We start from the raw sequence: 22,262 nt of genomic DNA, 5'->3' as shown, positions 1-22,262 counted from the left end.
GAGAAGCATATGGGCTTCATATCCGAGGCCAGGGTGACAAAGCAAACTTTTCTCATCTCTTTGCCTCTCCTTCCAACTCTTTCTTTTCCCCCTAATAACCGCCTGCTTTGCCAGAAATTCCGTCTATTCCGATTTTATTTAAAAGGATTCTGTGACACCTCTGGCCCTTCGGTGCAATCATTAAATAAGTGCTGCTTGGGATTTTGTCTCCTGTGGGAGGGTGTCATGGCGCCAAAGACATAAAAAAAGACCCTGCAGAGAAGTACTCTTTAATTAAGCCAGATTATTCTCTGCACAGAGAGTGGAGGTCAAGCACGGTTAAGTACAACAAAAGCATCGATGGAGCCGTGCGCACGGCTGTGTCCTGGCATGGCTATAGAGAGAGAGAGAGAGAGAGAAGTGACCTCACCTTGTCTGACGTCCCTGGGCGCTATGGCGATGGCGTCGTTGGAGTGCAGCTCGGTGACGCAGCAGTCGTCCGGGACTAGCGAGCCATTGCTGGTGCTGTGGGGCGTGGCGGGGAGCATGGGGACCGGCGGCGGAGCCATGATGTTGTGGTTTGGGCAGACGCAGCCCGTCTGCGTCATGCCGCAGGCGGCGGCGCTGCCCGGGTCGCCCCCGGAGCGCAGGCACTCCTCCAGCCAGCGGCAGAGCACGCCGCACGTGAACTGGCTGGAGTTCTCGTTGTTGATCAGCAGCACCTCCACCAGCCTGAGCTCCAGGGTGTCCTTGGCCACCGGGGGCTCGTCCGCAGACGGGTGCTCGGTGAGACACAGCTGGATGAAGTTCTTATCGAACTGGAGGAAGGAGTGCAACGGCGCGTCGCGCGGCAGCGGTGTCGTCGAGTTGGAATGGCCGCCGCCACAGAGGTCGATGACTTCGTGCTCGCGGGGCACGGCCGCGCGCAGATCCAGGGGACAGCTCTGGTTGACCAGGTGGTGGTCGAGCGACAGGAGCACAGGCGAGTGCGTCCGGCAGACGGAAGGGTTGCGCAGGAAGCGGAGGTAGAGGGAGTACTTGGTGGGGTCGGGGTTCTCCAGGGACCAGGAGCAGCCGGGCGCCCTGGAGGGGAAGAGCTCCCTCAGGGAGAAGGACCCGTACAGCACCCCGGCCACCAGGCTGGAACACGGCGAGGTGAGGGCAGAGAGGCGGGCCCCCTCTGTCCTGGCGCTGGGGGTGCCACTGGCTGCCCCATAGGCAGCCGTGGCCAGGGCAGAGAGAGGCGCGAGAGCGAGGGCAGACACAGCCGCCAGGGCCCAGGCCACAGCCAGGAGAGAGGACAGCACAGACAGACACACCCCCGCAGCAGTGGTCATCCTATGACATTCGTCCTGTAGGGAGACAAAGAGAGAGAGTACATGATTAGGTACATGGTATGTACTATTTAAAAGAACAAAACAAAACAAAAAGAAAAGTCTCTCATTGTTCTAGCCAATACATTACATTTTGATTTCCCCAGATGTCTCAGGTAGCCAGAGATATCTCTGATCATCTGCATGGCTACACAAGACTGGAAAAGTACAGGATGGAATTTGCTCTGCAGTCACCTTCATGCTCCACTGGAGGTTGAACCCCAATCATTTTGATGACACCATGGCCATTCCTCTGTCGCCAGCTTCAGGCCAAAGTGTCTACTAGACATCTCACACGGTATAGAGCATTGGGATGCCAGGATGGCAAGGCCAGTCGGTTCGAGACACTTAGGGCATGTGGGGTGTAAGGAGCAGCGCAACCTCTAGGGGGCACTAGTAGGGCTTTTAGACTCCTAGTAGGGCCCTATTTTGCATGACTTAAGTGCCCGGTCTTATGACCTAACTTAAGACCTGGAGGCGTGCCCAATGAATGCTGTTTCACTATTTTGAGTGGCCAAACAGCATTGGTCATGCCTCCAGGTCTTAAGTTAAGGCATAAGACCTGATACTTAAGACACGCAAAATAGGGCCCCCCATTGGTCTATCTCATTTTTGTTTGGTTTTGGTTGGCAGTTTCTAGACGTTCTATAAAATGAGAATACCCTCCTCATGCAGTGTACATGTACGTGACAGACCAAGTTTATGATCACTGTTATCCTTGTGAAGGTCCTTCACCCACTCATACAACAGCCCTGTAGGCTGGATTAAAAGGGGCTGATGACTTGGCTTTTGAGATAGGCACTGTGGGGCCCTTCCTGTACCCTTCCCCACTGATATGACCACACACACATATATGGCTTGGAGCAGTGGTAGGCAAGCACACACTCGCATATACACACACGTATAGCACACACACACACACACACGCGCTGTCTCTCTCCAGCACGATCTTCCCGCTGAGTGGCTCCCCCAAGGCTGTGGCAAGCCATTACCATCACCGTCACAGTAGGGGACCGCCAACAGCTCGATTTTCTCACACACACATACACATGCACAAACACAACATGCACCACAACACCATGCATATTTCATCCGCGCCCGTCTGGGCTGCACGGCGGGAGCGCGTGGACCGAAAAGGCATGTGCATTTATTTTAGTTTTTAGTTTTTATAATTCTGCATGTGCACCGCATGCACCGCATGTACAGCCAGTAACCTCGGAATGATACCCAAACAACCCAAGCCAAAGCGCCACAAAACGCAGTAAAACACAAACACATTTTGTTGTAGATACGGAGAGACGAAAAAATGTGTGCAAAAATAATAATAATAAAAAATAATTATATATATATATAATTATTTTTTATTATATCCCCAAAAGATGCAATCTTCTGTTGCACATTCTCTTTCTTTATTTCTCTCTCCCATATTATTTGGGGTGATGTGAGAGAACGACAGATCTGAAGATAGGGAGGCAAACACACGGAGGCACAGCATCAGGGAGTTCTTGAACGCTGCTCATCTTTGTCATCCATCGATGGCTTTTTCATTAAAAGTTGCCACAGAGCGTGTCCCTCTCTGTGTAACACGCATACACGCACGCACACACGCACACACACACAGACACACAAATCCCTAATGTTTTTTATCATTTGAATCGTGAACTCTGAGAAATGCACCCAACTCGGGTCTCCTGAGTTAAATTAAAACTATAGGATTGTTGCAGTGAGAGAGATGTCCCCACACCCAGAGAGCACACGGAGCACATGCAGCGCTGATGTATTCTGAGAAGAGGTCGGTGCTAGCCATGCGTGTCTCTCTCTTCCCATTGCAGCCTGTGTCTTATTCCCGTCCAGGCTGTGTGGAGCCGTAATGAGAAACTGCTGCTTGGAGCAGTATAGTCACCAAAAAGCTCATGCAATACACCACTGACTAATTCAATTTCTCACAGCCCAGGAGGTGAAGAAATTAGACGTCAAGATAAATGCTCAGGATCGTCTCATTATGTATAAGTCAAATGGCTCATCCTGCAGCTCATCAAATATAAATGCAGTGTGCTTGCGTGCGTGCGTGCGTGCGTGCGTGCGTATATGCGAGTGAGCGTGCATGCGTCCGTACAGTATATGCGCGTGTCAATCATCTTTAGACATCCATACTGCATTAAGGATGACAGTAACAGTACCACGGGGGCGTGTGTTGGATTTGCACGCCACAGAGAAGAAGCTCTGCTTCCTGCATCTGTCGCCATGTGCATGCACAACACGCTTTCGACACGGGTAATCGGGTATGTTTGTCAAACACAAGTGGTTTAAAAGATGAATATACAATTAAAAATGTAACAATGTGGCTCAGCGAACAAACCTGTTGATGTTCTAGAAAGATGAAAGCCATTATGTTGTGAATATTCTGGAGATTGGTTTACTTTATACCATGGTTCAAAAACGTGTTCAGCCGAGACCCAAAAGATACAAAAGATAAACCTTACAAAACAGTACATTAGTACATTATGAATTAACCACTTAACTCTCTGGCGTTTTCTTTTAAATACAACATTACTATCTTTTTGTCAGGGCTGCATGGTACAGTATGGTCGACTTTAATGCATTAGGTCCTATTTAATAGTGAATATAGCAGATCTGCCAGCTTACAACGCGTCACAATGTGACATGTTGTGAGCTTTTAGATGTTTGTTTGTTTTAGTTTTTTCATATCTGGAAATTTGTGAATATTGATTTTGGCCATTGAAAATATTTTTGGAAATAATCTACAAATGCTTGTAGGAAAAAGGTGTTGTGAATTGTGATCCCATTTTATACCCATAAAATGGGATCACAATTCACACCCCACAAATGTTTGGGAACCACTATAAATACTTCGAAAAAGCGTAAAGTACATGAGTGTGTACTGAATGTGTGTGTGTGTGTGTGTGCGCGCGCACACGTGCAGATGCATACATTTGTGCATGCGTTTATGTCTGTGTATACGTTTTGTAGATTTGAATGTGTGAGTAGATTTGTTTCTGTGTCCAACTTAAGTCTGCGTCTGACTGTGCCTTTGTCTCAATGCCTCTTTACGCATAGTACAGTACATACACACATCATGTGTTCAGCCTCCACACAGGACACGTGTGATATTGCTGTACACTGCGTGTGTATGTGTCCCACGTGTAACTCTGCACTAACGGTGCACTCGAATTTCTCACGGGAGTGCGCAAACAAAATGTAGCATCGGCCTCTACTTCACACAGCCTTCTGGAAGCCTCTGAAGGCTCTCCAGAAACTGGCGCGAGGTCCGGGGGGGCCACGCTAACAGGCTCGGGGTCCTGTGTACTTGCACATGTCAAGAGGTACGTGGTCTGCAAAAGGGCCCCATATAGGATAGCAAGAGGCTCTCAGGCTTATATAGGATGCTCGGCTACTAATGAGAGGCAGAGAGACATGAAAGGCAAATTGATGAGGGAGCAAGATGGAGAGTAGGCACTAGGGGAAGAGGAGAGAGAGAGAGAGAGAGAGAGAGAGAGAGAGAGAGAGAGAGAGAGAGAGAGAGGAGGAAAAGGGAGAGAGGGGGAGTTCTGTGAAGTATGATGACAGCAATCAGGGGAATGCAAACAATTTCCTTGACAGAGAAAAAGGTAGGCCTACCATCAGCATTTCATTGCTGGGATATTCATGCTGGTATATTCACTCAATAGGTTCAACAAGTCAAGTTGCTATAGCAATAGCGCTAGGAAAAATGTATGGAATAATGGTAAAGCAATGCCCAGTGGAGCAAATGCATGACTCAGCATGGACATTGAAAAGGTCAATGGCTTAGCATATAAACGAGTGTGTGCGCACGCCGCGCATGTGTGTGTGCGCGTGGGTGTGCGGGTGTGCGTGCGTGTGTGTGTGTGTGTGTGTGTGTGGATATGATCACCATAGAAGAGTGCATGTTCAAGCATTCAATATGACTGACAAGCGTGAACTTTCCACATCCTTTTCAAGCATACTCAGACACACAACCAGAATACACTAGAGCTGGCTGACACGGTCAAAGAATACACTAGAGCTGGCTGACACGGTCAAAGTCAAATATCACAATATTTTGATCCAAATTACCAACCAGATAAATATCGACATTCGGATTTTAGAGCATACCCGACCCGTGGTCATAATGTGGACGTACTCACAATGAATAGATGCCACATTTTGTATTGTATTCTCTAATACATTCTCTAATAGTCTTAATTACTTCCTGCATGTCAAACGAAAACATACTGTGTGATGTAAAAAGACCTCTATGAATAAATATGAACCTAGATTTCACTCCCCTGTGAGTGATTCCCATATGGCTGCACGTTCCTCTGAAATCAGGTGTGTTAAGTGTGTTTGGTCGTGTTTGGTCGCGTGCGTGCGTGCGTGCGTGCGTGCTTCTAGGACTGGGCAATATACTGTATAAATATGATATAAATGTTCCATCCAGGACATGAACATTCCAGTTTTAATCACTAGACCTGGTGAAATGGCTTTTTTTTTTGGCCATATCTTTTGAGGTTTCAGTCTGAAATAGCATCTCGACCCCTCTGGCTGTGGAACGGTGCAGGAATCTCACTCACTGCAGCTGGCCAGCAGAGGTCTGCCACTCACGCAGCCTGAGGGGTGGGAACGTTCTGATTGGTTGAGATGCTGAAACATTTCTGACTGAAAAGTTAAAAAATATATAATAATAATAGAAGAATAAAAGTAATTTCACCAGGTCTTTAAGTGATTAAAACTGGAGTGATCATGTCCTGGATGGAAGCATATTTATATAATATTGATATATTGCCAAGCCCTAGAAGCATGTATGCACGAACACACGCGCGCACGCACACGCACAAACCAAGATTGAGTGAACAATATTTACTTTGAGAGGAGCACTGAGGAGTGAGATGGTAACCATAGCAACACCACATCACCGAACCTGGAAATGTATTTTTTTTTGGTCGCTTGTCTGATAGCATTTCTTTACATTTTTTGAGGGGTGCCTCCTATGCCCAGCTTTGTGTGTCTGTGTGTACCCCATATAGCAATGATTTGATTGGCTGAGGGCTTAAAAAGTGAGGACAGAAAAGTGATTGGCCGGAATGTGATGATGTATGATGATAAGAGCACCCCTCACTTCACACTTGTGGGATTTTTTCTTTGTTCATGTTGTGGACCAGGATTCCCCACGTGGGACTCTCACCTGAGACGTCGCACACAGAACAACAAGGGCTTTACAAACTGTGCCAGTCGCTAGCTGCCAGCGCTAACCTGACATTTTGATGAATGCATGGTAAAGTCTATAGCCGTGCGAAGGGTAATGTAGCATGTTGTGAATTATGCTCAAGGTCTTCGCGCCGCGCGGCGTACACTTAGCGCTTTGTGAGTTTGCCATTGACTGCGGCATCATGCATGAGCCTTGTACGTGCTGGCTGCGCTGCGGGTGATGACACATTTCCCGCCAACAATGTCACCTGGCATTTAACTGCATGTGCCTCGACTTCAACATTGCGCAGCTTTCTGTTGGATATGAAATGAAGATAAAGCAATACTGATGAATACTCAAGTATACAGTTGATTCTGAATCCCGTTGACTATTTTTAATTATTTTTCCTCTCAAAGCTTTTGTATCTCTGTCCGTTTCCTAACCCCTGTAGGATTAACACAAGTTTATCGACCTGTATAACAGTGAATGGCAACAGTTTTCATGAATCTGTGTTTTCTTGTATCTACATTTACTATTGGTAGCATCCATCCTGTAATCCAATCTAATCGGGTATACTAGTTAGACCTGAAGCATTGGCTCAGGCTGCATATAATTAACTTCCATAGGAGGATAATCAGTTCAGGTTCAGGCTCACTATTACTGAAATAATTTTGAGGACAATGACTAAAAGTATTAGTTCTAAGATTGCAACTGGCGTCATAGGCTTTACAATCCATTAAAGGTTAAAAATAGCCGATCAACAAGCTCACAGTGTGTCACGATGTGACACACTGTGAGGGGCGACCGCGGGGCGACTGTGGCTCAGGAGGTAGAGCAGGTCGTCTAATGATCCATGGGTCGGCGGTTTGAATCCAGGCTCCTCCTGTCTACATGTCGAAGTGTCCTTGGGCAAGACACTGAACCCCAAATTGCTCCCGATGTGCTGGTTGGTACCTTGCATGGCTTCCGCTACAATCGGTGTATGAATGGGTGAATGTAATGCACAATCTATGTAAAGCGCCTTGGATAAAGGCGCTATATAAATGCACCATTTACCATTTACACTGTGACCTTGTAGATCGATCTTTTTCTCTGCTCAACACAATTGTACGACAAACTAGGGCTTAAGTGGCAGGTGTGTAGGTACAACTAGGCCGATACATACACCTAGGTACAGGCATAGGCTTACTTATGGAGATGAAAAGAAGCCAAAAGCGTGCAGCACATTTTGGGACAATGAACGATGAATATTCATGTCCCCTGGATCTGTGCGATACTAGGCCCTAAAGAGCTGTCTTTATGGGGCCATTTCTGTCCCACTTTACTGTAAAACAGCACTTTACTGAGGGCATACATGAATATTCATCACCTTTGATGTATTTCCCCCCCTTTCTACCTTGATATAAATATCATAACCAAACTACTAGGTACTGCGTGTCCCACCCTCCCCGTCTACTCACTCTCTCTCTGTCCCTTTCCTTTCTATACTTCTACAGTGACAAGTCAAAACATGACTCATGACTTCTCTACGGTTCCCTGCAAAACACATGTACAATGCAAATAGCTGCAGTACATACTGTATGTACTGTCGTCTACTGAAAGAACAGCTTGCTTCCAAATGTTAATTATTCTGCTATGCTAAGTGCATGGCTAAGTGAAAACACAATATAGAGGCAAATAAGCACACTGCACTACGCAGTGAACTCCTCAATGTTCATTAAACTCATAGTGTACAATTGGAACCAAAGGGGGTCCTTGGAACCATTTGTACACTCTCCGAGTTAAACCATTTGAACCCCAGAATTCCCATTTTGGCAAAGACATTTGGGGGTAGAGGGGGGAAAAAAGCGCGCACCAATTATACAGTGGCAACAGTTTTACTTACATACAGGGGTTGATTGGTTAATTAACACTGATGTTGCTGTTACCAAGCGATTTGAAGATTTTAGATGGTTATGCAAAATGAACACATTCACGGAAAAACCTCCTCTGAACGGTTTCACAGATAACGAGTCACGCCTTAGACGGCGGCAATCTTTCAGCAAAGTACTAGTTTGGAGCAGCTTATGCGCAGCACAGCTGAGTTAAGTACATCCCAGGGTAGTCACTGTAGTTATGGGAGTTCTGCACCGAGAGGACAGAAATGGAAAATCTGTTTCTCTCTCTTAGCCTTTTCCTTTTCTTCTACATGTAGTTCTCCCACTCTCTTCTCACTCTTGCATCTTCTATCCATCTTCTTTCTCTGCCCATCTCCATTGTTCTTAGTGCAGAGTTCTGAGTGTGCTATGGTTGAGAACGGCAAGATGTGATTTATTGATGTCGAGCATTCTCTCCCATTTGCGGTCCTCTGAGGAAAGCGTTGCCACTAAAGATGCACGTGCGCACACACACACACACACACACACACACACACACACACACACACACACACACACACACACACACACACACACACACACACACACACACACACACACACACACACACACTAGCACTAGTGATGACAGATGCACACATTGCAAAGCAAACACACCGAGGGAATGAGTACTATGCACTTACATGCTGTAGCACACAAGGGGAATGCATGCACTCTACATACACACACAATATGTAGAGTTGTGCACACACACGCTCGCGTAGCGTACCACCAACCACCACACACATGCACAGTGCATTGTACTTAAAAGTCAAAAACATAAATAATTCAGGGTTCCAGTATACTTTACAGAGATGTTTTTGGGAGCTTCTCTTAACTATACTCATGATCAAACGAAGAAACTGTGGCTCTCTGGCTCTCATTTGGTTTTTAACACGCGCGCTTACTCAGCCCTGCATTTCTCATCTCTCCCGCTTTCGTTTAGATCCCCTCAAGTCTCGGACTGGCCCCTCACCCTTTCAAATCAAATCACACAGTCGGTCCCAAGCTTCACACCACATCTATTCTGCTTAACTCTTCATCCGTTCTCTCTCCATCTCCATCTCTCTCCATCTCCATCTCTCCCCCTCTCTCTCCTTTAGAAATGTATTTTGGCTGTAAACAACAAGAAGTGTTCACGTTGCACCACCGTTCGTGTTCCAGAAACCAGTATTCTCTCAGTCCTCTCTTATCAAGGGGCTTCTGGTGTAACATCAAGTTGCCTAATACTCTCCGCATCATAGGCAGCAAGGGCTTGTTACCTTCAGGCGATGGGGTGTCTACCTCAAGGCAGAACCACACACACACACACACACACACACACACACACACACACACACACACACACACACACACACACTGATCAGAAGAAGGTTACATGGTCAAACCAGATACAACCGGATGCACATGCATCCAAGAGGAAAAACAATTAAACATTTATGACCTTTTAACCCATGCACAAATACACACACAAGTGCACGCACACATGCAAGCACTGCGTGCGCATGCACGCGCGCACACACACGCACACACAAACATGTGACATGTGCCGTTTGAAGAATAAAGGCATAAATTATAAGTCAGCGATATGACTGAGCACAGCATTAATCATGCAGTATCGGAGGGACATCTTTAGCATGGTGAGTAGAGATGAAAGTCCAGGGACTGAAAGAGAGAGAGAGAGGGAGGGGATATGAGATTGAGAGGGATGAAGAGGGAGAATGACGCAACAACAAAAAAAAGGAGAGTTGAAGGAAAATATTGTGGAGAGGGGATACAAGCTGGATCGCAGGAGGATGAGAAGAATGCTAGTGTTGAGGGGAGGGGATGGGGGCGAGGTGAAAATACGAAGAAAAGGAAACATCAAAGAGGGCGTGGGAAGAGAGAAACAGCATCTAATTGTGTTTTCTCTTTATGGTGTCATGCAAGGGGAGCTTCTTCTGATCTGGTGGTGACTTCACAAGTACAATATATACCGTGGTGTCCCCTACTCACTGCCATAACATTCCCAATCAGCAGTAAAACCTCGACCCCTGACCCTATAAGCAATGAATTTGAATGCCGAGTAAACATTGCAATGGCGATTTGAACGCCGTCACCATCAGCTTGTAAGAAAAAAACTATTTCTAGTTTATAATTTGATGTAACCTTTAGAAGCTGAAGCTAATCTAGCCAGCTATGCACCGCCACAGTATATGCCAATGTCTTATCACCCTGCCACCCCAGGGCCCATATATACAACATCAACACACACTAAGCTCGCGTCACCAGGCTTTCCACCTCGGAGGAAAGCCTGGTCTTTGTTACTAAATTGCAGTGTGATCCGATCGGGAGCGGATGATATCGTTACATCATGTTGTAGTCATTGTTTTGTAGTCATCAGGCCGGAACCCTCAAACCAGAGAAAAGCGTAGTTTTGCTGATTTCTATAATACTAAATAAATGTAAATGTGAATGTGCTTTCCAGAGACTATTTAGCGAAACTATTTATCCCATGGGAAATTAGCCTATATCTCATCGCAGGCTACCAGAGAGCGAGTCACGCTTTTATTGGGAAGGTATTATTCGTACGGTTTTATAGACAGGAAGTTCTGGTTTGAGGGTTCCGGCCTGATGACTACAAAACAATGACTACAACATGACGTAAGATATCATCCACTCCTGACCGGATCATAAACCTGCCCAGGCTAACACACAGCTAAGAGGTGAGGAATCCAGATCAAATACAGAGGCATAATTCATTGTCCTGTCATCTTCAATGATTTATACAGTCAGCGAATGGAGGTGTATTCTCATTGAAAACACATTGCAGGAATTTGCAGCATCAAATAAGGAAGGATCTGGCATTTGAAAAACATTTGGCGAGCACGGTACGGTCGTTAAATGTGTTTCAGAACCTTTTTTTTTGTTGGCATCGATCAGCATCTTAGCCATGCGGAAACATTGCTAATGAGAGCTATTGGTTGTGCAGGAGCAAGTAAAGATCACTGGAGGGGGATTAAGACAAAGACCGGGGGAGGGGGGGGGGGCTGAATCTGCAAATCTTTCATAATTAGAGACAGATACCCACAGAAAACAGCAAGCACACTGGAGACTAACAATGTCAGTAGATACAATTTCCTTTTCTCCCACACCATGTATATTTTGAATTCCGGACTTTTTACTTGTAACAGCGTATTTCTATAATGCAGTATTGATACTTTCACATAAGTAAAACATTTCAGTACTTTTTTCCCACCACTGCTTGCCACTATGTTCAACACCAACTAAGTCCAAGCTAAGTACTGCCTTGAGTGGTATAGAAGGCTGACTTATGTAGACCGGCACAAGAGATTGGCCTCACAACCGTAGAGGAGCTGCACTCACACAGGGTGGATGTAGGGAGGAATCATATTCTGGCTCTTGATGTACGGCCCAAAACTATGGAATGCACTTCCCATTGCAATAGGCCTATCTCACAGCCCGCTTTCCACGCCCACTTACGGTAAATAGTGGTGTCATTTAACATTAGCATTTACACGTTTTTTTCTCTGGAGAATCTAAGTACATTTTCTAATGTAAAAATGTGACAGACCAATATTATTATGAAGCAAACAAGATGGTAAATCATCTCGAACAGATAGAACAAACCTTACCTTGAGAAAACAAAAGTTGTAGACTTCTTAAATTACCTCTGTTAACATGTAGCGTCTATGGAGTGACGTCACGCTATCACCACTAACCCCGAAAGGGGGCGTATTAAGGGGGCGGGGACATTCTGTGAGATAGGCTTATCAGAACTGCAGACTCACTCCCAATCTTCCGCTGCAGTCTGAAAACCCACCTCTTCAGACTTCATCTTAGCCCATAGCACTTGCCGTATAGTACTTGCCCTAGCCTCAACCTCCTACAGGCGTATGCATAGGCTCAATTTATGTAACTTAAAAAGCACTTTATGTAGACATAGCACTCTATAGTGTATACACTTATTATAGTTTCATTAGATAGATATTCCACTGTTAGGTTCTTAAGTTTATGATTCATGATGACTATTTTTTATTATTTATTGGATATATTACCATGTTTTTTTTTTCTTGCTTACTGTAAATCGCTCTGGATTAAGAGTGTCTGCTAAATGCCTAAATTGTACATTTTAATTGTGACCCAGCCCGGCATGAAATTACATGAAAATGGAAGGTTCCATATAGGTCAAGGTAACACTGTTTTAACAGTGGTTGACAAAAAAAAGAAGGAACAAAAAGTGGGCAAATAGATCTATTCTACACAGCAATAGGATGCAAATTGTCCATATATTTTCTCAAGTGAAATTACTGTACAGTTCCTCTCATGTCTTATGTGGTGCAATAAACCCAATGCAGCACTTATTTGCATCTGTCACATTAACTTAAATCTGTTTGAAAAGTATACTTTAGGTTATCAGTAGTTGTGTTGGGGATTCCACTCTGAAAACTAGTTTGGGGGTTAGCTGACCTCTGCTTGGCCCTGGGCAGAGAGCACATGATTTCAGGTCACATAGGAGTTAGCCATGTGTTCACACAATAGCCAGTTAGCTCAATACTATAATATAGTATTGAGCTAACTGGCTATTGTGTGTTTAATATTATTAAGGCTAATGACAAACAGGCTAATGTGTGAAACAGGCTAATAACCTAAGTGGGATGGGCCTAGCTAGCTAGAGAGAATGACACTCTTAACACAGGGCAAATACCATAAAAGGCAATGATATAGATTAAAAAAATGGTGTTACACAAACATTAAAGCATTTAATAATACGTCAACTTACACTTGGATCTTTGTGCAGTGCACCATGGATAAGAAGCAACAAGTGACAGTTGGTAGGCCTACAGTAAAGAGGAAGGAACTGGAATGTAAAGCAACCTGATGCTTCAAAATAAGAGAACTTCAAATTAAAAGTCTCAGAACATGAAGAAACAAGTACAAATGAGACATAGCTTGCGAAGTTAGTTCATTCAGACAACCTCAAGGGGGTTCATGCCATGCTCAAGGCGCATACTATACTCAAGGGGTTAACATGCTGCATTACTATGTGGGTGTACAGTGTGTGCAGTCCCTCACGTCATTCGCCGATGCGGCAGTCAGCTGACCAATTGGGCGGGCTACTTAAGCTCACCAGTCTGCATGCTCTTCCTGCCTTCCTCTGCATATGGTCCCCGGTTGTATGCGATGTTTTTTGTTCCTCGTGGTTGTTGCTGCTGCTATTGCTGTCCGTGTGTGCAGCTACTTCTGCTTAAATTATGCTTCTCAGCTACTGTCCTTGCTGTGATAAGGGCCTGCAGGTTGTATGCAAATATTGAGTTTGATATGATTCTGCTAATGCTGCTGAGTTCTACTATGTGGCTTCAACAAGCTTCATAATAGCCCGTTTTGGTAATTAAGCCGGATGCGCAGTCAGTGCTGCAGCTTCTATTGTAACATGGTATGTGTTCTATAGCCAAGTTCTCATTTTGCTAATGTTTTGCCAAGTCAGCCCAGGTGCAGTGTTTCTCCCATTCAGTGATGGGTCCTCAACTCATGTGCAGTGGTTGCCACGTCCGCTTTTACAAGCAATGTTGGGCTTGTTTTCTGTAGTCAATTGTTCGGTTCTGGTGTTCTGTCATGATCCAAATGACCGTGTCCAATGAACTGTATTGTTTCAAAGTCGTCGTAGTCAGTAGGGTATATATTGTAAGTTAAGTTGTCACGTGGCGAGTCCTAGTCGGGTACAGGATGGTTCTACACCTGGTTGCTTTCTTTCTCAAGATCTGGCAACTCAGCTGCCTGTTTGTCTCCTAGCAGTTTCATTCATTTTGGAGCAAGACTTCAGTCACACTCTGCTTACCAAAGTATTCCTTAAAACACTTTCTATATGTGCTTTGGAAGTGTTGTCTGTGAGGTAACTACCTTAATTGCAATCTCGATATAGGTTGGTGCTTTTGTAGCCATGTGGTGTTGAGGTTTCCTCATTGCCATGAGGGTTTGTTCATGCTAAACTAATGCTAAAGCTAGCACCCTTTTGCCTGTGATTTATTATGCTTCAGTGTTATGCCTGGTTAACACTAATACATTTATGCAGCTCTAGAAGAGCTTTCTGACTGTCAAGTCATATGTGGCATAGTTATTAATCTTAAAGTTATTCCATGTTTCCAATTCATAAGGACAGTATCATACGTTATGGTTAATTCATCTCAATCCATTTCAGTTATGTGCAGCGTCATTCTAAAGTAGGTTAAAATTGCAAATGCATTTGCAGTAATCTCATGTCAAGTGACATAGCCTACTGTCTACTGCTGTAGATTTGTTTCTAGCTGTTTATTTTCGGACGTATTTCTCAATGGGCATCATTTAATTAGTGCTTTCTTTTCGTTGTATCATGTCTCAGCTTCACTATCCGGGTTGAGCTGTCTTGGAGAAGAGTTAAAAGCCTTAACAAACTGCTGCCTCTGTCCGCCTCTTCAAGCATATCCAGCTGTCGGTCTAGTCACTCTCTTTGAGGTCAGAAGTTCAGATCTATATATATATATATATATATATATATATATATATAGCGTCTTGTCACCGTGTGTCCCATTGCCCATTTGTCACCTTTAATGTTCAGATTCATATTGTATGTTCTGTTGATCAGTCCTTGAGTAGGACTAGGTAATGGCAGTTGCTTTGTGGGACTGAAGATGTTTCAAAAGGTGGTAGGCTAGCAGCTTGCGTATTGCTTCATTTCTGCACAACTAACATCCACTGCCAGGAGCTCTAAAGTGAAACTCCTAAGCATTCATTCATCACTTATCCGTGAGGGGACCTGGGATGAAGGAAGGCAGCCATAGACGTATGTCTATGTTCGCAGCAAGCTTGGCTTCCGTGTCGCAGTGCTTGTGCGACCTATAGCGTGTGAAAACATGTACGTCACCAAGAGGGGGTGGCGTCTGAAAAGCTTGGGACGGCCCTCTCGTGGGCATTCAATTCTAGCCCACATCACTCAGAATAGAGTGACGTGGTATGTATTTGTAAATATTAAGCTCGTTCTTGGCGACAACTAGTGAACCAACACCACGTCGGGCCCAAATACATTACAAGGACAAGTTAAATGTTGTGAACAAACACGGCTGTGCTTAGATACCTTGTTGAACATTATGTCTCTGCGCCCATGCGCCGATCCAAGCCATTCTACGTCTTTTGTAAACTCCTTGATGCTGTCTCCATGCTGGAAAGCTGAACATCTAATTCCGTTTTCTGGCTCATTTCCTCGACGTGACCTGCTGTGGCACTTATTTACTGAGCAAGTCTGCACCATTGTGAGGTCAGTTTTGTTTTTGTTTTTCTCAATGCAAACAAGCCAGCAAGTATGGCGGCCGCTACCATGTGACACATGTGTTGATGCCCCCTCCAGGAGATTTTGGTACACCCTATTGGTTGTGTTTTCCCCGGTGCAGCCGGGAAATGTAGTCTGCCAGTTTGTATTCAGACCAGTAATCGATTTGATGTCGCTCAGTACCACTATAGTATTGAGTAACAGCATCAGGCAAATATCAATGTGATGACGTTTAATGTCTATTTAATTCCGCAGTGGATATATCATAAGTTTGGGTTTCAATTGAAACGGGCCTCCACCCTCAGGGGGCCTCCGAGCGCTGGCTGACTGTCGGGTGTCCCCCGCCACCCTTGGCCTCTCGCTCACTCGCTCACTCATATCTTGTTGTTAATCTACTTAACGTTGCAGTTAGTAGGGATGGGACCGATTTTCTTCGTGGCCGCTTGGTAGCTACTTGGTAGCTACTATCAGGTGAAATATGTTGTAAGCCTTCATTTTCTGGTACCAGCTCAGGGGCCTCGCTGCTAGTCGAGTCCGCCCAGGGTCTGGGAGGTTGTGGCTCGATCACCGGCTGGGTCATACCAAAGACTCCGGGAAAATGGGAACCCAGTGCTTCCTCCGATCCTCGGCACTCTGCATCAATGGTCGGACTGGAGTAAGTCCCTGCGTCATTCCAGTGTCACGTCCAGGGGCTGTACGTGTACATCAATCCGCCTCACACTTCTGAATCAAGAGTTGGGCTCCTGCCCCGGGCCTCATGACTCTGCAAGGCTTGTTTTTCTGCTCCTCTTAGTTATTGCTTCAAATGGCATTGGATGGCAATCTAAATGAATGCAGTATAAGTTCATAGGTAATGGCATCGATGTCGTCAATTATCTGTCATCGCTTCCTCATAGAAGCTGTTTAGTGTCATGTTAAATAAATTAATACATGTATTAACAATATTAATTATTATAATTAAAATCACACCCGTGTGAACTGAGTGGTGCAAGGTCTTATATAGTCTGATCAGCTATGTCAGTGACGTCACACACTAACCATAGTAACCATGCTCACCTTTGCACGGACACGTAGGTATACAGGTACACAAATACAGACAAGCTGGTTGTTGGAGTGGTTTGCACCACTCAAAAAATAAGTGGCTATACAGGACAGGCATATATCTTGCTTTCTCTCAAAGCAGATCGTGTTTTATCTATTATCTGTGGCTCATTTGTTCAACAGGTTCATGACCCTCAGATATTCTCTTGGTCCTAAGCTTTCTTTCAGCACAAGTCTCAGACGTCCTAAGGTCGCTCAGTCAGGAGATTCACCAATGCTTCTTCAGCTGGCGTTGGTCGGTTGGGGTTTCTTCGAAAGTGATGGTTCTAGTATCTTGCGAAGAAGTAAGTCCATCACCATCACCCTGACCCTGCAGCGCTGTTGATTCTGCAGCATGATTATAGATTGCTCGTATGGAACATAGTAGTGTATCTCATCCCAGTTCTGGACGAGGGTGGTCTTGAACAGTTCTCGGGTCTGCATGACATGAAGCTATTTTAACTTCTTTAAGCTCATATTCAATTGCTCAAAGGCCTCATGAAGAGCATATGCCGCTCATGTAAGTTAATTCATTAGGGGCATCTATCACGTGGGTGTCTAAATAGACTAGGATTAAGATCTAAGGCTTTTCTCTTTAAATATCGGTTTCTCTCTCTTTAAACGGCTTATCGGGCTCGTGTGGTGTGGGAAGTCTCTTCTGCTGATCTTGACCCTCAGCATGATCTCTGTTTCCGATCCGTGCTTAGGATCCCCTATTCACACTTTTAATCATTCAGCCAGGATGAAGTATAAGTAACTCTGTCTCTGCTTGTGTCTTTTAGTTCTGCATTGGGCAACCTGCTTTGGCTGCGTTCTGGACTCTGTAAGGTGGCGCGAGCCCTGCCTAAGCCAGGGCTATCGGTCTTCTCAGCTCATGCCCTCGCTACTCCTGATTCTACTGCCACGCTGATGTGCCAGTTGCCAACCAAAACTCAGGCCATGGTCCTCAGCTGCCCATGAATCATTATGTGCATCTAATCAGAAGAGCTTCAGTTGTTTATTCAGGATGTAATGAATGCAAGTGCTGTATCCGATCAGGAATGGTAATCTTATTACCTTGCATATACGGTGGTCGCTGGGTGGAATGCTTACAGGTCGTTATCTCAAGCTAAATGGCTATAGTAGCATACCGGTTCTCATCTCAAGCTTATGTTCATAGCGGCTCTGAAACAGCGGGCCGGTGGCGTTCCTCTTGCTGACAGAGGGCCGGTGGCGTTCCTCTTGCTGACAGAGGGCTGGTGGCGTTCCTCTTGCTGAGGACGTCGGCGTAACGGTGAATGGTTGCACTACACGCGTGTAGTGCAACAGCAGCAGCAGCAGCAGCAGCAGCAGCAGCAGCGTAGAATATTCCTCTATAGTGGCAATAAGAGGAATGGCCTATCGGCGAGCGCAGCCAAGCAGGCCTTTTTCAGCTTAAGCTTAAGCTTGGCGTTCCTCTTGCTGACAGAGGGCCGGTGGCGTTCCTCTTGCTGACAGAGGGCCGGTGGCGTTCCTCTTGCTGAGGACGTCGGCGTAACGGTGAATGGTTGCACTACACGCGCGCAGCAGCGTAGAATATTCCTCTATAGTGGCAATAGAGGAATGGCCTATCGGCGAGCGCAGCCAAGCAGGCCTTTTTCAGCTTAAGCTTAAGCTTGGCGTTCCTCTTGCTGACAGAGGGCCGGTGGCGTTCCTCTTGCTGACAGAGGGCCGGTGGCGTTCCTCTTGCTGAGGACATCGGCGTAACGGTGAATGGTTGCACTACACGCGCGCAGCAGCGTAGAATATTCCTCTATAGTGGCAATAGAGGAATGGCCTATCGGCGAGCGCAGCCAAGCAGGCCTTTTTCAGCTTAAGCTTAAGGTTAGTATGCCCCAGCCGATCCCAGATGGTTGTCTCTCATGCTGGGAGAAAAAAAAAAAAAAAAAAAAGGGGGTATCGGCCGGGGCCCCACACATTATTTTTTCTCAAGAGGTAAGCCTCACGGCTCGGCGTGCAGTCATGGCTACACATAGCTCACGTAAAAGTTAAAATATCCGTGCAAAATCCAGAAATGCATAGCTTGCATTTCGTCACTATTCTCAGTGGGACATCTGCACGGATGTGTATCGGTTGAGTATTCCCGTAGGGCGTTCCGGTTCTGCTTTGTTGGGGGGGTTAGCATATCCGGCAGGTTCCAGAAATGCATATTTGCATTTCGTCACTGTGTATCCATAGTGGGTCACCTGCCCGGATCAACGGTGAGAGTTCACCGAAAGTATGTGTGTTGGGGGGGTTATTGTATATCTATCTCCCTGCTCTTTATATTCTGTGTTATTGCTTAACCATGCCGAGCAGGGAGAAATCCAGCAGAGCCGAACGCCAAATCTAATATCATATGCACACTTGTTACTCATTCTGCAATAAATATTGGTTTAACTATTCGTGAGTTGTCTGACTGAAATGAGACGTAGCTTGCGAAGTTAGTTCATTCAGACAACCTCAAGGGGGTTCATGCCATGCTCAAGGCGCATACTATACTCAAGGGGTTAACATGCTGCATTACTATGTGGGTGTACAGTGTGTGCAGTCCCTCACGTCATTCGCCGATGCGGCAGTCAGCTGACCAATTGGGCGGGCTACTTAAGCTCACCAGTCTGCATGCTCTTCCTGCCTTCCTCTGCATATGGTCCCCGGTTGTATGCGATGTTTTTTCCCACCTCCTCCCCAGCACCACCACGGCTCTGCTATTTATGTTCCCCATGGGGGGTTATTGTATATCTATCTCCCTGCTCTTTATATTCTGTGTTATTGCTTAACCATGCCGAGCAGGGAGAAATCCAGCAGAGCCGAACGCCAAATCTAATATCATATGCACACTTGTTACTCATTCTGCAATAAATATTGGTTTAACTATTCGTGAGTTGTCTGACTGAACCTGCAGTCACAATTTAGAAAACGTCTAGCAACTGAGCACTCCCATTAATCTGTTATTATTTGCAGTTCCTTGATCAATAATTGAAAATTATATTAGCCTACATGAAAAACAAACAAACAAAACAATATCACTGTCTACAAAACTTTGAGCAAGACTGAGCAAGCTGTCATTCCTCACCTATCAACTAGGGGTGCCACGATACAGCAATTTCACCATAAACAATAAGAGACACCACCCAAGGAGCAGGCAACACCAGGGTTGGCACTAGCCGCAATTTGCAACACTAGATTTTTTTGAGGGGCGCCAGCCCCTCCTATATTCAGCTATTAGTGTAGATTTTAGTCTTACACAAATATTAAATTCCTATTTACAATGAATGGAGAATTTACGTCATGTGTCTGAGTAAATGATGATGATGTACGATGATAAGAGTGCCCCTCACTTCACACGGGTGTGATTATTATTATAATGGGATGAATCTAGAGTTGCAATACATCCCATTGATCCGAATTGATCCGATCTGCTGTATAGACGTCATTAAACTCACCAACATTGCAGCTGTATAAGGCAAGCTTGAATTATCCTCTTTCAATCTGCAAAGTGTTTGTTTCATAAAACCCCACCGTAGACATGTTATGCATGTTATGCTTGAAATGTACTGTAATGTACTGTAATTCTGCAAACTGTTAATAAATATTTCAATCAATCAATGAGCTACTTTCTGTCTAGAAATTCTGTCCAGGTGATTATTTTTTCTGTGTTGGAGTTTGGAAGCACTCGTTTTCATTAACGCATTGCATTGCTGCTTCCGTGCATTGTGCAAATTCAAAGCAGGTGGTACGCAGGGCCGTTCAGTGACTTTCGACGAGCACTTCCTAACTCGAACACTTCACCTGCACAGAATTTCTAGACAGAAAGTATCTGTAGCTCATATATGTCTATGGTGGATTTAACAAACGCTTTGCAGATTGCAAGAGTATAGCTTGCCTTACAGCTGCACTGTTGGTGAGTTTAACGATCAGATGTTTTTATTTGGATCAATGGGCTGTCAATGGAGGGTATTGTAACTCTAGATTCAAACCATTATCAAAAATAATCTAGTATTGCAAAGATGCGGCTATAGATTGGCAAAGTATTCCAAAGTACAAAATTCAATTTCTGTATTGAAATATAATCACCAAACCTGTACATGAGGAGGCCACAGCAGATTCCTTTGTCCAAAAGATCTGAATTGATTCAGACCAAACTAACTTAAAGTTCTCTAGTAAGTAATTTACCAAGTTCTGATTCTGGTTTAGTTTTGGCCTGAAGCCATTTAGACCTGAGCTCGATTCTACAAAATCTCTTCTAAATCACAACAGTTTTCGAAAAACCTATGTTTCTATGTCAGTGGTGCTCAAACTATTTCATGTCAAGGACCCCCCCGAATTATCTGTATTTGGCCACGGACCCCCATCTGAAAATATGTTGTTCCAGGGACCCCCCAGAAGCAAATATTTGAGTTAAAAACGTTCCCTCTGAAAGCATATATTCAAAGATATGCGCCATGTTTTCACGATTTAAAAGAAATATCAGATCTACAAGCTTGTAGCGCGGCACTCGGTGCAGCGCTATGAGCTTGTAGATCTGCTATGTATATCTGCTTTTTCAATAGCTAAACTATAACATAATGCTTAAAACACCAAAAGGGGTCCAGAATGGGTTAAAAGAGTCTCTTTGACAAACCACCACCAAACACTCCTTTCGATACCTCAAATGGAACCCCCATCTGGCCGCCTCACTTCCTGTACCTTTATAGCTGTTCCTGGTACCTCACTTCCTGAAATTATTGCTAACATGCTTTTACCTCACAGCTCCACCTTGTCAACAGAAAATGAATGACCATTTTCAACTACACAAAACAAAAAAATGTTTTTCGTACACTACATTTCGGGGGTTACATTTTCAACCATATTTTCAACCATATAAAACCACACATGCCATGCATCTCTATTCATTTCAACTCAAGACATATTACTGCATTCACCACCGTGTGCCCACAGATTGGATTAATTAACACAATTCACATTTTGTTCATTCATTTGGCAAAATGTGAATTTTGTGTATCAATTTGGGCGCATTTCAATGAAATGCTGTGGGTGAAATGCTCCTGGCTGAGCCTCTCCTGAACAAACCTACCGGTAACCCAACACTGCCATCTGCCAACACCGCATAGTGTAGGCCTTCTGTACCGCCAAGCCTTTACCTCAATGTCATGTTGACGAGTCCCGAAAGTCACCATCTGTAGACGGCACAGACGTGTGTGTGCGTGCGTGCGTGCGTGCGTGCGTGCGTGCGTGCGTGCGTGCGTGCGTGCGTGCGTGCGTGCGTGCGTGCGTGCGTGCGTGCCGTTGAGCTCCAGATGTAGGAAGCCGCAAATCTGCCTTTTCTCCACTACTCTCCTGTCCTCTTTTCTCCTCTCTGCAGCAGGATGCTGCTCTTGCCAGCAGACAAGCTTAAGCCAGACTAGT

General features: G+C 45.1%; 1 protein-coding gene across 1 annotated transcript in view; it reads right to left on the bottom strand.

The window, feature by feature from the left end:
• Positions 1 to 22,262, bottom strand: part of adgrb2 (adhesion G protein-coupled receptor B2) — a 538,535-nt gene that overhangs the window by 253,006 nt on the left and 263,267 nt on the right. Inside the window, exon 2 of the mRNA XM_079522669.1 lies at positions 410 to 1,331. Within this exon, the coding sequence (XP_079378795.1) occupies positions 410 to 1,331 (922 nt within the window). The remainder of the gene's footprint in view (positions 1 to 409; positions 1,332 to 22,262) is intronic.

Source organism: Electrona antarctica (genome assembly GCF_951216825.1).
Source record: "Electrona antarctica genome assembly, chromosome: 15".
Taxonomy (NCBI): Eukaryota; Metazoa; Chordata; class Actinopteri; order Myctophiformes; family Myctophidae; genus Electrona; species Electrona antarctica.
This window is presented reverse-complemented; position numbering and strand designations above follow the sequence as displayed.